Source organism: Phragmites australis, chromosome 16, assembly GCF_958298935.1.
Source record: "Phragmites australis chromosome 16, lpPhrAust1.1, whole genome shotgun sequence".
In the NCBI taxonomy this organism is placed as follows: domain Eukaryota; kingdom Viridiplantae; phylum Streptophyta; class Magnoliopsida; order Poales; family Poaceae; genus Phragmites; species Phragmites australis.
The window spans coordinates 28942850-28958179 of NC_084936.1; the positions used below are offsets into that span (position 1 = coordinate 28942850).

Below are 15330 nucleotides of genomic sequence, written 5' to 3' on the forward strand. Positions count from 1 at the left end.
TTACATCGGACACATGAAAATGATATATGTAAATGTTACTAGAAAATACTTCAATAGTGTGGAAAAAAACATACTTGAAAACCAGTGAATCGAAATTAATTTTAGGGATCACACATGCAAGACATTACTATTAAGATATACACCATTATATATATCTTGCTTAGCCTCTACAGTAAGACACCTTCACACCCTGTGCAGTGAGGTTAGTTTAGACGTTGACGAGTTCGCTATAGATATAACAAAAACACTCCGAGAAAGTACGAGGGCAAAATACTGGAAGCGCTAATCAGGGATGAGACGAGCTGATAACAAGTATTCTCTCCCAAAGTCCCAATCATCTGATCATTTGATTCTTCCTTGAGCATATGATGACTAGAAGAAATCTCTCTCTCTCTCTCTCTCTCTCTCTCTCTCTCTCTCTCTCTCTCTCTAAACGGGCAATCATTCGAACCAAATTTCCAACTAAGTATCAGCAGTAGTAGCTACTAGCTAGGGAACTAGGGCTCAGCTTTTGATCTAGACAAACCTAAAGTAAAGGTGTCACACCTTATGGAAGAGACACAGGAGTAAAAATAGCCAGCTGGTAGTGTATACTTGAGCAGATGCCAAGAAACCTTAACTACCGTACTCTATGCAAGACACCACCAGGAGACAGCATCATCACCACCATTGAACAACAAGAAAGGAAGAAAGAATATATAGCAAGACGAGAGAGTACCAATCAAGATCCATTCTCTCCAGGCACCAAACTAACTGTCAGAAATTTTAATTTTTAATCATGAGCTGCTCCTAGCGAGTCCAAACTTTATACTTCTAGTAGCCTGATGGCTAGCTACTGCAGAGTGTATGATCCTAAAGAAACTGTGATGAACACCATCAGCTCATCAGTTTATGCATGCATCAGTGAGAAGGAAGAGATCAAGGAAGGAATTGAAGCTACTAAGAATTTAGATATCATAATTCTTCTAGTAAAGCAAATTAAGACATGGATTGAAAGATGACACGTCTAAAGGGAATTGAAGGTAGCCAGCCGTCAATCGAGGTGGCTGTTTGATCACCTCGGATGGCCGTGGAAGAAAGGCGCGCCGCCGTACGGACCGGGCGTCGGGTACGGGTCCATCACCACAGCCGATGACGACACGGGCGGCGCGGCCGTGCTCGGGGAGGAACCCTCGGCGGCGTGGCGGAGGCCGCCCGCGACCGAGGGGTCCGGGCCGACGTCGTGCAGGATGCCCTTGAAGACGTGGCCGGCGATGCTGACGGTGGTCTGGTAGGCCACCTCGGCGTCGGCCTCGTCGACCGGGCCCAGCCGCACGCAGCGGAACAGCGCCTCCGAGGTTACCTCCCGCGGGAACCGCTCGCCCACTGCCATCTGCAGCTGCTCCCCTGATCAATCAAACACGCGCGCGCGCGCGCATGGACATGCTTAGTAGCAAGTACTAGATTAATTAGTAAGCTACAGGAGTGGAAAACTAGCTGAGCCCGTGAATTGCTTAGCTAGTGGAGTGCAGTTTGAACCTGAGGAAGTGGTAGTGGCGGTAGTGGAGGAAGGCTGGGCTCCGGCGTCGCGCTGGCGCTTGGAGGGCTCGGACGCGCCGACGGCGAGCTGCTGCTGGCGCTCGCGACGTTTGGCGGCGGGGACCCAGGTGGACTTGACGTGGGTGGGGCAGTCGAAGCCGCGGCTCTTGCAGCAGGTGCGGCAGCGCATGTGGGCGCAGTCCTTCTTGGCCTGGTTGCCGCAGTCCTGGCAGCTGATGGTGCCCACGCCGAGGCCGGAGCCGGAGCCCCTCCCGGCGCGCGACGAGCCCGCGGCGGGGTCATCGGCGAAGCGGATGATGTTGGGCGCGTAGAAGTGGTGCTCCTGGGCCGGGTGGTGTGGCCATAGCTGGAAGCCGCCGCGGGAGGCGGTGGCGGTGGCGGTGGTGTAGAGGTAGGCAGCCGTGGAGTCGGAGCCGGAGGTGGGGTTGACGGGAGGGTGGTCGCCGCGGCTGTGGCTGCTTCCTCCGCCTAGAGGGTAGCCCGCCATGCGCCCAGATCCATAGGCCCCTGCGCGCAGGGGCGGATCGCTCGCCGGGTCGCCCGTGTCCGGCTACTCGACTCCCGTCTCCGCTCTCCGCCGCCGAGTCGGCGCCCACATGGTCACGCCGCGTGCGAGCTCTTGAGGCTCCGCGTCTCGTGGCCTTGGCTCGGCAGCAGCAGCTGCTGCTGCAGTCTGTATCGATCTGAGCTAGGTAGGGTGCGCGTGGAATTGTAGTGGGTTCCCTAGAATTTTGGCGTATCTGCGCGTGAAGGAGGACGGAGGTAGGGGAGAGGGGAGGAGCGAGGCAGCTGAGGTGAGGTTGCTTTAATTTTTGTGTGGTGAGGTGAGTGATGAGGGAGGCGACAGGGACGGCCTGCCACGCCGCCAACGATCCTGCACTCCCCCAAAACGCCCCCATTTAATACTCTCTACTCTACGCCGTACGTACGTACTCGTATTCATCGCTAGCGTACCTAGCTAAGCGCGCTCTCCCTCTCTCTACACGCGACATGCATATCCTTCTTTCTTTGCAAATGCACACCCGAATGAAAAACACACAAGCTGTGAAACGCGGACGTCCGATCCTCCACAGACTGAGCCACAGCCGTTGGATGGATCGAAAACTCGATCGATCATCCCCGCACCTGCCAGCCAGCTGCAACTCTCCAAGTTCTCCCGGAAGCGCTGGCGGGACACGAGCGGGGAAGATCATCGCCGCCACGATTCGCCGTCGGCGATGGCCACCAGGTCGAGCTCGATCGGAAAAGAAAGTTCCTTCCCTGCCTGCCTGCCTGCCTGCTCGATCCTAACGGTTTGTGCATTGTATACTAGACCTGACGCTTGGAGTTGGTGGGACGCGAACCAACAGACGGGCCTGTGCTCTGAACTGAACAGATTGGCAGGCACCGCTGGCACTGCACTGCACTGTTGTCTTTATCTCCTCGCGGCGCTCAGCTCAGCTCATTTGGCCGCCTGCCGATCGACGTCGGATATGATCGTGCTGCTGCATGCTATAGAAAATTGGAAATGCTACTCCGCTTTCTGAGAGCAAATTGGATTAAACAAGCCGATCCTTGACGGGCATGAGGCGATCTAGTGGAGATCTGCGTGACGTCGTACGTGACAGGCCCTTGATTTCCTGGCCTCGTTGCCTGCAAACGGAAGCAGCAAAGTCGTCCGGGCCCGGTTTGTAGGACGAGCAACCAGACCACTATTATTGGACTGGCCGTTGACCCCGGTCAAGTACCCCAAAACTTCAACTCCCTCCTCCCTCCGTACGTAATAACAAAGTCAGGCATGATAAACAATAGATCTCGAGCCCTGTTACTGGTAGTCACTGCAAGCGTTTAGAGAGGAGAAATTAAACTCGTCTTTTTTCAACGCACTGGATAGATAGATCAGCAGGATGTAACTTTTATATTTTTTGAATTATTAGATCCATTTAAAACTTAAAAAATTAAAGATTCACTCTCTACTAGCTAAAAAAATAAACTAAGCAATGATCCAAACCTACCAATTTAGTATCTATTTACATCCCTGTATACTAGTTCTTAGATTGTGGATTGGCACACCGCTATGTGGAGTAATATTTTATTTTTACCAGCTGTGGTTTCTGCCATTTTTTTTATAAAATTCAGGCGCCGTACATAAGCATGGCCTCTATTTAGGTGGTGTAGAGGGAACTCCGTAAATATTATTTTCAGAGTATTGAATAAAGGTACGTTTTGGCTGATGATGTCATAAAGGGTATGACGACCAGCGGGAAATATTTTTTGAACTCTGATCCATCCCACGATCACATAAAAGCTCGCTCGACCAACGTAAGTCTTGTACGAACAATCTTCTTACTAGTCGTGAGATATCTCTAACATGTTTAATCGTATTTATTATTTTCTACCCAAATATTTTCATTCATGAGACATCTTCATTCAGCGAACAAGGTCATAGCTTGCGCAAATAGACAATGTCTCATCCTATAGTATTAAATGCTATAGAGTGGAGTTATAGACCGACTTGGATGAGTTTATAGGCGGGCTCATGAAAGCCTAGGACGAAACGTCTTAGCATATAAGCTTATGGCTCACAGCGAGAAGACATACGTGAATCTAGATAACCCGTGATATTTTTAAATTCTAACAGATACACATCTATTAAGATATTATCACACGTCTATTGACCGATATACTTAGAATCATTAACAGAGATTACCTCTCCGTAATTATATTTTACTACTACCACCCACGTACTGCGACAAACTAACATGCTCCCTAAGATCAAACAAAACTAGTTACCGCGTGTACCTCGATTACCGACGATTCTATAATATTTAGCTGCTTGTATTGTTTAATCTCGCAACGACCCCACGGTGAATTCTGGGAGATGCAGCACTAACCAATAACCACGCACAGGGTAGATTCTTCTACTGCAGATAGCTGAACGGCACTGTACGTGTGGAAAGATTGCTGATTTCTTATGTTGGGGGCTGCCAGTTTCATACTAGTAAAATACCATAATTTTCCAAACACTAGACTGTGGCAGTAATATAGGCAGCAATGTTTGCTCCAGAAGCAGACAAATGTCCGCCGCCGCCGACGCCTTGCCATCGATTCTGACCACCGCCTCCGGCCGCGCGCGGTTCCCTCACCTTCCGCTAGCCGGACGGATTCGGAAAGGGCGGCTCCTCGCTGCTCACCGTTGCTTCCTCCGTGGTTCCTGTGCTCTCGCCGTCTCTTTCCGCTTGGTTGCCGCTGCTCCTCCCGCGCATAGCGTCTGCCACCGTCGCCTAATTTCTCATAAAACACTTTTTACCATGCTTGGAACAAATTTTCCCACTTGAACATTTAAGCTTTGTAGGTTGAACATTGGGTTGTGAGGGTTCGGAGATTGTCGAAGGGGCTCGCCGGCATCTGCTCCGACGATGACGAGAGGGGGGAAGACGGCAGGGGGTATGGCGGCGGTGAGAACTAGAGGTGGCCACTGATGGTGCGGCGGTGAAATCAGGGACGTGTGCGTTTGGCCTCCTATTCACACATGTGGCCTCTAGTCGCTCCGTACAATGCCTCATATCTTTTTACACGAGTTAGCGGCTAATGCTTTAAAAATGTAGAGTCCATAAACTTTATCAGTAGTAAAAAAATATTTAAATTTTTGTTAAAATTTAAACCAATGGACTATGTGTAATCTAAAATGACGTTTATTTTGAGTTGAAAAAAGTAATACCAAATAATATTAGCCTTATTATTTATATTAATATTAATTACTAAAATCACATTGACCAATGCTATGGTTCTTAAGTTCTCGTACATCTACAGTGCATGGAACTTTATTGCCTTGATCTTTCATGCATCTTAAATGTGTACTCAACTTCTTCTTAATGATATACTACATTCATTGAACGTCATCGAAAAAAAAAATTACTAGCATTGGTAGCAGCAAGTTACGCAGGCACGGGCAGGAAGCTGATCTGATTCAGATGCTGCACCACTACTGCTCTGGTCTGATGCAGTCTGAGATGCATCATGCATGGCAGTACGTACGTGCATGCGTATGCTGGTTTGGCGTACGGCAAAAACATGTTCGCGCTAACATGCATGCATGCTGCCACCGGCTGCGCGCTTATATATACATGCTTGTCTGCACAACATTAAACATACGGTCTGATCTGATCAGGCTTGTGCCGCCGTTTAATATGTTTTTTATATTTTCAAACTAAATATTTTAAAAACTATTGATGATTAAAATTTTGATCAAATTTTAGTTAAAACAATAAGTATTTATAATCGAGTAGAGTACTACGGTACAATTTTATAATACGAATTCGTTCTAGGAATCCTTCAAAAGGAGAAATTCGGTCTAGAGGATGGATGGTGTGGACAGGCACGGACCGATGGACGCATATGGGAAGGCGTTAAAGCGATTTAAGGAGGGCACAGAAAAGTCGGGGCCCCAATAATTTGTCCACCCGCCTCGAGCCGTGCGCGCTGTACCACCCGGTTGACCCCTCCTGGAGCCCGAAAGGGAAGGGAGGGTTGGATTCGTCCCCAACCCCGCACGTTACGCACTGTGCGTGCTCCCACGCCTGCGCCGGCCCAATGGGATCCACCATCCACAGCGGCGGCGGCGAGGCGACGAGAGGGAACAGTGGCGGACGAAGGGCAAGGCCATTTGTCTTTTCAAAACCCGGCCGGCGGACGGCGCAGATCCCGACGCCTAACGAACCCGCCGGGCAAAAGAACACAGGTGCCTTGCGCTTTGAGTGCCGGTGCCGAGGAGGAGGAAAACGAAAGAGAGACGAGTGCGTGGTCGAGCTACCAGGTTCTGGGCGAACACGCTTGTAGCGCGTTTTCGTCGGTGGGCGAACCATCGGTCGCAAGTTTGATTCGCGGTCTGGTATAGGGGCTTTCTTCGGACAGTTTCGAGTAGAAACAGGATGTGTTCATCGTTTGTGGAGCTAGAAGTTTCGTAATTCTCTTTAATAGATATATCTATAAGTTATAGATCTAACGTACATCTTAAAATGTGTAGGTGTAAGTATGTAGAATAAAAGTCTATGTATTTAGACGTATGTTTGGATACAATAGTTTTTTTATAGGAGCTTAGTCTCGTATATAGAATTCTTTCGAACAGTTTCGAGTATCTGTATAGGAATGTGATGTGTTTATCATTTGCGGAGTTAAAGGTTTCTTGAATCATTTTAGTAGATATGCTTATAAGCTATAGATCTAATGTATATTTTAGAATATGTGGATGTAAGTGTGTAGGATAGAAGTGTATGTATTTAGACGTATGTTACAAGGCCCTTTGATCATTTCTATGTTACAAGGCCCTTTGATCATTTCTATGGGCCGGGCTTGCAACTACAAGTCTACTACTAGACGACACCAAAAGGCCAAAGCCCACTGGTTCTGTAAAGCCCGCCATGGTTCTCTTTTTCTTTTGCTTCGTTTTCCGCTTCTTTCGATAATCCCTCTCTCTGACCGATCCGCAGGAATTCAGGATTCATCAAGGAAAGCAGCTCCAAGGAATTCGAGGATTCTTTTTTTCATGGTTCCAATTGCTTCGACTGTTAATACGTCGAAAGATTAATACAGGAATGTCAAATTGGACTGGGCAGAAAACAAATTGTGGCCTATTTGTCTGGCTATGCATGCATATGTACAACCAAATTGAAGATCGAAGTGTGTCCGCAAATACTAAACTCGAGATCACGGTAAGATGCGTCCTGCTGATGTGTTTTGTTCTCCTGCTAAAATAGCGTTGGTCTACTTGTTCTGTCTCATTGTCTGTAGCGGTGTCGCCATGTTGACCTAGGTGACCATCATCCGCACTGCATCAGACGATAGAGCCGAAAAGGCAGTCGGTGGTCAACAATAAACAGCCAATAGAGACCGGGAATTCTGAACTGGAGCATAATTTTCTGGGCTAAAGAATGAGAGAGCAGCATTCTTGGCATGAGTATCGATGATGTTTATCACGAGTACAATTATCATGAGTGTCGGTGATGTTTATCGTGAGTATCGATGATGTCTGTCAACACTATAATTTTCAACGAGGGACCATTTATCTTGAAATATGTTTAGTGAATTAACAAAATGTAAAAAAATAATGAAAATTCAGGGTGCAGATTGATGCCTTGTCCTAGAAGCTGTGTGCACTTGCACTCAAACAGAAGTCAGAACCATAAGCACAATAAACTCAACCTTCATTTTTGACAGTCCCCATAGTCTTTGAGCTTTGTTGACAGGTAAGTTCTAGATAATGCCAACAGGGTTAACAAATGCGATCGAGGACCGAAAACCGGACCCTACCCTAGCGCATTCTTCAAAAACAGGATAATTCGGTCAAATTCAATCAAATTTCATCAAATTTTCGAATTTCGAATTTGAATTTGATCGAGAACCGCTCAGTTTCTAAATGTAAACCAGACCGAATCGGTCAAAAACCGCACATTTTGAGCGGTTTTTGTCTCATTCGTTAACGTGAATGCCATATTTAGAGGTAATCAATAGAGAAATGATCACACGATTTCTCCGTAAAAACAAGTAATACGAGGACAATTGCACAAGAACTCACTCGCACCAGAACGGCACCGTACCAAGTCACCAAGATTCAACAGTGCCATCAATTATTGCCCACGGTCACACACACGAATTCAACGGAGCATCAGGTCCACCCGACTAGAGTACGATGCGTCTGCCCGCGTCAAGCGTCGTTGGCGAAGACGAACTCGCGCACCGTGGCGCACAGCTCCTTGGCCTTCTCCGGCACGAAGAGCTCCGCAGCATGGTACCCCGCGAAGTCCGTCTTCGCGACGACCTCGACGCCGCGCTCCTGCAGCCACCCGATGAACTCCCTCTGCCTGTCGATCAGCGGGTCGGCGTCGTTCCCGGTCACCAGGCACCGCGGCAGGCCGCTCACCGCGTCCGGAGGCAACGCCTTCGCGGGGTTGCAGAACTCGTGGTCGCGGTCTGCGCCCACCGGCAGCGCGAGGCTCCAGAGCTTGTCGTTGGCCTCCAGAGGCAGCATGGAGTCGTCTTCCGACTTGGCCTCCGACGGCGTCCGCTCGACGCCGCCGAGGTAAGGCTGGTGCAGCAGGAGCCCCTGCACTGCGGCCGGGCTGAGGTCGAGGCCCTTGGTCCGGACGCCCGCGAAAAATGCCATGTTGCCGCCGGAGCTGCTGCCCATGACGAAGCAGCGGGACAGGTCGCCGTGCGCGGCGACCCAGGGGTCCTCGGGCGCCGCGTCGCGGAGCCACCGCACGGCCGCGGCGGCGTCGTCGTAGGCGGCGGGCAGGCGGTGCACGGGCGCGAGGCGGTACTCGAGGGAGGCGACGATGGCGGGCACGGCGGCGGCCATGGCCTCGCAGTAGCCGTGGTAGAAGACGGTGGCCGCGGACAAGATGACGAAGCCGCCGCCGTGGAAGTAGAGGACGACGGGGAGCTTGGCAGGCGACGGCGGGACGGGGTTGGGGAGGTAGAGGCGGAGGTACGTGCCGCGGGAGGCGTCGAGGGGCACGTCCCTGGAGACGGCCGGGCCGGTGGCGGAGGGCGGGACGAGAGGGATGTCCGGGCGCGTGACCGTGCCGTCCGGGTTGACGACGATGTCCATGAAGAAGCTGGTCGACTTGGTCATCGGCGGGCGCAGGGCGGCTGCTGCGGCATCCGTGCTGGCGTCCATGTCTCTTCTCTTTTTCTCTGAAGGAAAACGAGAGGTATTGATTTGGTTGTAGCTTATGCACCTAATACGGCTATACCCCTTCTCCTTATATTCACAATTAAAGGTCATAAATCTCTAAACTGGTGAGGTGAGATCCATATTAATTGTTTCCAACTATACAATATATGCTATTAATATAATTGATCATATCTATTGAAGAGATTTTCTTAAGAACCCCTCTATCACAACTGACAAAGATTGAGATTGCGACTTTAATATAGATTAATTGTTTTCATCGATATAAGATATGCTATTAATACAATGGATCTATTATACTGTAGAAGATATTCTCTTAATAGCCCCTCAAAATATGCTATTGATACAATTGATCCTGTATACCGTAGAAGATATTCTCTTAAAAACCTCCTCTATCACAACTGATGAAGATTGCGATTATATCTGTGATATAGACTAGTTGTTTACATTTATATAAGATATGCTACAAAAGGAGGACAAAAGTAAAAATATTAGACTAGTTTTGCCAGATTTTGGAGATGCTGGCTATAGAGCTTTTGCCAGGAATAACTGTCATTTTAGTTATAAATTATGTGCCGGATAATATCATGTAACCTCTCTAAAATATTTATCTCTTTTTGTTTCCATGTCAGCAATAAGCTGGGATGATGTAATAATGTAACAAGGGCTACATGCATCCTAGGATGCAAATGGCCATAAATTTATCCTTTTTCTAAAAAATATATATAAGATATGCTATTGATACAATGGATCATATAAAATATAGAAGATATTCTCTTAATAACCCCCTCAATCACAATTGATGAAGATTGAGATTGTGTCTCGGATACAGATTAATTGTTTACAACTATACAAGATATGCTATTAATATAATGTATTCTATATATGGTAAAAAACCTTTCAATCACAACGGATGAATATTGAGTTTGCATCTATCCTCTTGTTTTCATACTAACAGTGGTTTGGTAAAACCATCCGCCATTTGATCTCGAGAAGGAATAAATCGAATGTCGAGGACCTTGCGCGCAACACACTCTCTGACAAAGTGAAAGTCTAACTCAATGTGCTTAGTCCTAGCATGAAAGACATGATTCATAGAGAGATACGTAGCACCAAGATTGTCACACCAAAATTGGAACACGCCAAGCTCACCAAGGACTGATTGCACCCAAACGATCTCTGTTGAAGCATTAGCAAAAGCATTACGCTCGGCCTTAGTGCTTTGATTGAGAAATTGTTGCATGTGTTGCACACACTCCATGATATCAAGTTGGATAAAAAAAAACCCTAGCAAAACTACATGTAGATTTCTGATCATCCAGGCATCCTGCCCAATCAGTGTCTGAGAAGGCACTCACCAAGGTGGAAGGAGACCTACAAATCTTCAAACTAGTCGCTACAGTGTGATTGAGATATCGAAGTATTCTCTTTGATGTCGTCCAATGCATCCAGGCATTCTACCCAATTAGCGTATGAGAAGGCACTCACCAAGGTGAAAGGAGACCCGTAAATCTTCAAACCAGTCACTACAATGTGATTGAGGTATCGAAGTATTCTCTTCGCCGTCGTCCAATGCATGCTGGTAGGAGAATGCAGGAACTAACACACCTTGTTAGCAGAGTAAGCTATGTCGGGTCAAACGAGGACGAGATAATATAGTAAAGAGCACTCACATTGCTTTTGTACTTGGTTGCCTCTTTTGGACCAAGTGGTTCCTGAAGAGAGACTGGGAGCTTCTCGGTATTAGACATAGGAGTAGAAACCCCTTTGCAAGCCATCATGTCAACACGACAAAGAAGATAGACACATACTTGAACTGCGAGAGAAGGATGCCATCAACAAGTTTCATCACCTCAATGCCAAGGAAGAAGTGGATTTCGTCGAGATCCTTGAGGGCAAAGGTATGCTGAAGATCTCGAAGGTGGGTCTACAATGCCGAGGATGAAGAGTTGGTGGAAATAATATCATCAACATAGATGAGTACATACACCATCGTAGCACCGCTGATGTAGATGAATAGTGAGGTGTCGGCTTGAGAGGGTTGAAATCCCAACTCTTGCAGTTATAGCTCAAGAGAGCATACCATGCATGAGGCACATGTTTAAGCCCATAGAGCGTCTTGTGAAGCTGGCATACAAGATGTGGTCTATGAGGATAAACATATCCACAGGGTTGATGCATAAAGATCACCTCTTCCAAAACACTAGGCAAGAACGTGTTCTAAACATCGAGTTCCCGCAATTCCTAGCCATGTGATATGGCTACAGAGAGCACCAACCGAATTGTAGTAGGTTTAACTGCTAGACTAAAGGTTTCTTCATAGTATATGTGAAAGTGCCTAGAGGGGGGTGAATAGGCTTTTCTGAATTTTAAAACTAAAAACAGCGGATTAAACTGCTGGATATTCCGGTGAAGTCCGGATACTCCGGTATGGTCCGGAGTATCCGGTCTAGTCCGGAGTCTCCGGCCTGACAGGAAATTTTTAGAATAAATTTGAACTAAAGATCACAGCTAGATTCTATGAGTTGCACTAGGTCAAGTAGATATTACTAAGCTAGAATAACAATTAAAAATAGCAAGATTGATACTATAGCAATTTAAATGACAAATCATCAAATGCACACGATCAAGTAAATTTCACAAGTAAGAACACGAGAATATATCCCGGAGTTCGGCCACCTCACAAAGAAGTGCCTACGTCTCCGTTGAGGAGCTCACAAAGAGTCGGGTCTTTTCAAACCCTATCCTCTTCTAGCGACCACAAAGATCAAGCTAGAAATTCTTACTCAATATGAAGATGCTTACAAACTTCCCGAGGCACACCACAAGATTTGGGTGCTCTTCGGGCGACTCCTTTCCTTCTAGAAACCCAAAGCTTCAAAGGAGATGATCGCAGTAAATGCTCGATGAAGAAATCAATGCTCAAGTGGCTTGAACCCTCTCCAAACACACACTCTCAAATTTGTGCAAATTTGGCTCTAGAGATGATTGGAGAGGCTTTGAATGCTCTTAAAGTGCTCAAGAGGTCTCAAGGAAACCAGCCACAGCAAGCTCTAAATGATATGGAGAGAGGGGGCATTTATAGCCCTCTCTCACAGACTAGCCGTTACTGTTTTTGTCAGAGCTTACCGGAGTATCCGGTGTACACCGGAATCTCCGGTCCTAATTCCAAAAACAGCGTCAGAACGGTCACGAACGTGTCAGAACTAGCCGTTACAGTTCTGTTTAATTACCGGAGTCTCCGGTGAACACCGGAGTCTCCGGTCCTGACAGATTTTCCAAAACAGACTAAGTCCGGAGACTAGCCGGGTCCTCCGGCATCTCCAGGTACCGGAGTATCCGGTGAACACCGGAGACTCCGGTCTTTACTACTTTTTATCAAAAAGATTAAAAGCTAACCGAGAGCCTCTGCCGGAGTCTACCTCGGAGACTCCGACTGCACACAAAACATTTTACCGGAGTATCCGGTGAACACCGGAGACTCCGGTCTTTTTTTTGAAAAGATTAACCCGTAACCGAGACTCTCTGCCGGAGGCTAGCTCGGAGACTCCGACTGAACGCTGAGTACCGGAGTATCCGGTGAACACCGGAGACTCCGGACTCAGAAGATTTTCAGAAAGAGTTTCGTGTCCGTGAGTGAATGTGTCTCTCAATTGGGTGATTCTAAAGGATCTCTTGAGCATTGAGACACTAATCAAGCAAATGAATTCATCCATCTAAGAAAAAATCTATCCTAGACTCAATTTCAAAAGTAAAAAGAATTTAAGCCCTATCTTATATCCTTCGTTGATTCTTCAATTGTTTCGACGGGCGTCAAACGTCATTTACCTTCACAACTAATACTCATACATGTTCAATACTCACAAAGCATGTTAGTTCTTTAATCGTTTTGTCATCAATAAACCAACACCCACTTAGGGGGCCTAGATGCACTTTCAATATGCCATAGCGAGCCTTGTATTTAACCTTGTACACTCACTTATGGTCAATAATGTTTTGACCGTGAGCGAAAGTGACAATACTCCATGTGCCATTGCGTTGTGGTGTCTGGAACTCTTGATCCATGGCCGCTTTCCAATGAGGATCAATGAGTTCTGAGTTGAGAGAGTCGGCTCATGGGCTACAATGTAGCCATAGCGTATCATGCCATCGGCAGTCTGTCATACATCAGAGTAGATGAGTTGCAACAGGAATGATGAGATCTCATGCGAGGTAGTGTAAGGCAATTGATGGTTTTTGGCTTGTTGGCATGAATCACAACGGACATATTATTGGAATTACCGGAACATGGGAGATTATTGCGACTAAAAAAAAATAGCGGACTCTGGGAAGATGATGGATGACCAAGACAACAATACCATTTTTCATGTTTGACAGCCGAGTAGATGAGCTTGGATGATGATAAGGACGATGAGCTTGGTATGAGGGGATAGAGACCATCCCTACATTCCTCACGAAGAATCGTTCTCTTTGTGTCTTGATCCTTAACAAGAAAATGATCAGAATAATATTTGAGAAAAGCATTGTTGTCAGTAGTTAAGTGATGTACGGAAACATTGTTGTCTCTTGAGAGCTTCACGTTGCTGGCACTGGTGAGAGCGAAGAATGGCGCCACACCAATCGAGGAGTTGGGAATCATCTTCGGACGTTTTGTGGAAGAGTCGGGCTTTGGTACCATGAACAAAAACGAGAGAGATTGATTTGGTTATAGCTTGTGCACCTAATACGGCTGCACCCCTTCTCCTTATATTCACAGTTACAGATAATGAATATCTAAACTGATAGGATATATATTAATTGTTTCCAGCTATACAAGATATGCTATTAATACAGTAGACCATATATACGTTAGAAGATATTCTCCTCCCAACTTGTTATGTTTCTTGGATGCCTAGTCGACTTGCGTCGTGCCCTGTGGTGCCGTGCATGCGCTGATGTGATGCCGTCAAATCACCACGCGCGGTTGAAAAACATGGACGTGCCAACCACTGCAGTACACCGCCACTGCACACATATGTGAGATTGTGAGGCAACAATAGTTATCAGAGCGTGAAACTGACGGCGACGCCCCATATCCTCTAACTACACCGACTGATAAAGTTAGGTGACTTTAAATCGCTGTGGACCGATGAATCGCAGATGGATGGACCGGTGTTATGCTACAGTGTATCATAAACAGTAAAATTAATTTAGTAAACTGGTGAGATTGCAGCAATGCTTTTGCTACAATATTTGAAATAGTTGTATTGTTTGTCCTCCCATATTTTACTATTCCTCTCTCACTTAACGGTACTATTCGGTTTCTCACATTTTACTATTCCTCTCTTATTAAGCCAGACGATTCCGATCCAGCAGGCAGCACCTGATCCCCCCTGCACGCGAGCAGTGCGGGCATGAGAGTGAAGCTGAAGCCTGCCTCCGAATCTGTTCCGAGCTGCACGGCCAGACGACAGGAAAAATGTTCTGAAACCGATGCAATGCAACAACGTACTCCATGGGAATAGGCCCAAGCAAAGCAAAGGTACTGCTTCTGCCTGTCGCCCAGTTGATGGCGCACTCACACCTAACCTAACCCCCTTCGCCTTTGGACCTCCCGGTTCTTTTCCTACCTTCTCCATCATCCATGGAGGCGCTTCAATGCGCGTGTACGTCTGCCGGACAGACAGGCCTCTCCAGTGATGGGTCTGAAAAACAAAGGCTTCTCTACTGATCGCCTGAGGACTATGATTGCCTTTGCCTTTGCTTTCTTGACTCTTTGAGGTTGGCAAAGCCGTGGAGATTAGTGCAATCAGACACAATCAGTGCAAGAAGACTAATAGATGCAGGATTAACATTGTTCAAGCAGATCTCGGCTCCTGCAAGCACAACCTATTAAATGACGCTTGGCATGGACAATCATGTCTTGTTTCAGCAATTCAGCATTTGATTAAAGCTGTGCTCACGAGGTGTTTGATTTGTTTGTTCCAGAGCTTTCCTGTGCATGGTTGGCATAATGGCATTGCTTTGTTGCTTGTAATCTCAAGGCATTGCTAATTGCTTTAGGCTATGTCAGGAACTGGGATAACAGAACAAGTGCTTAGGCTATGTACTTGCATGGATTCCTACAGACATTAGTGAAA

The 15330-nt window shown here is 47.0% G+C and overlaps 2 protein-coding genes across 2 annotated transcripts; both read right to left on the bottom strand.

Annotated features, from left to right (window-relative positions):
- Positions 1-916: 916 nt before the first annotated feature.
- Positions 917-2394, bottom strand: LOC133894885 (protein SHORT INTERNODES 1-like). Its single transcript, XM_062335069.1, has 2 exons — positions 1519-2394; positions 917-1386 (listed from the first exon to the last, which is right to left on the bottom strand). Exons 1-2 carry the CDS (start codon positions 2024-2026, stop codon positions 1055-1057), a joined length of 840 nt encoding a protein of 279 aa, XP_062191053.1. The 5' UTR covers positions 2027-2394; the 3' UTR covers positions 917-1054.
- A 5616-nt stretch (positions 2395-8010) lies between these two features.
- On the bottom strand, positions 8011-9362 carry LOC133896071 (carboxylesterase 1-like). Its single transcript, XM_062336580.1, has one exon. It carries the CDS (start codon positions 9302-9304, stop codon positions 8222-8224), a length of 1083 nt encoding a protein of 360 aa, XP_062192564.1. The 5' UTR covers positions 9305-9362; the 3' UTR covers positions 8011-8221.
- Between the last annotated feature and the right edge of the window lie 5968 nt (positions 9363-15330).

Coding starts and splice junctions, on each gene's coding strand:
- LOC133894885 (XM_062335069.1), bottom strand. CDS start 2,026: ATGGCGGGCTACCCTCTAGGCGGAGGAAGCAGCCACAGCCGCGGCGAC. Junction 1,387..1,518: donor CGCCACTACCACTTCCTCAG/GTTCAAACTGCA, acceptor TTGATTGATCAG/GGGAGCAGCTGCAGATGGCA.
- LOC133896071 (XM_062336580.1), bottom strand. CDS start 9,304: ATGACCTTTAATTGTGAATATAAGGAGAAGGGGTATAGCCGTATTAGG.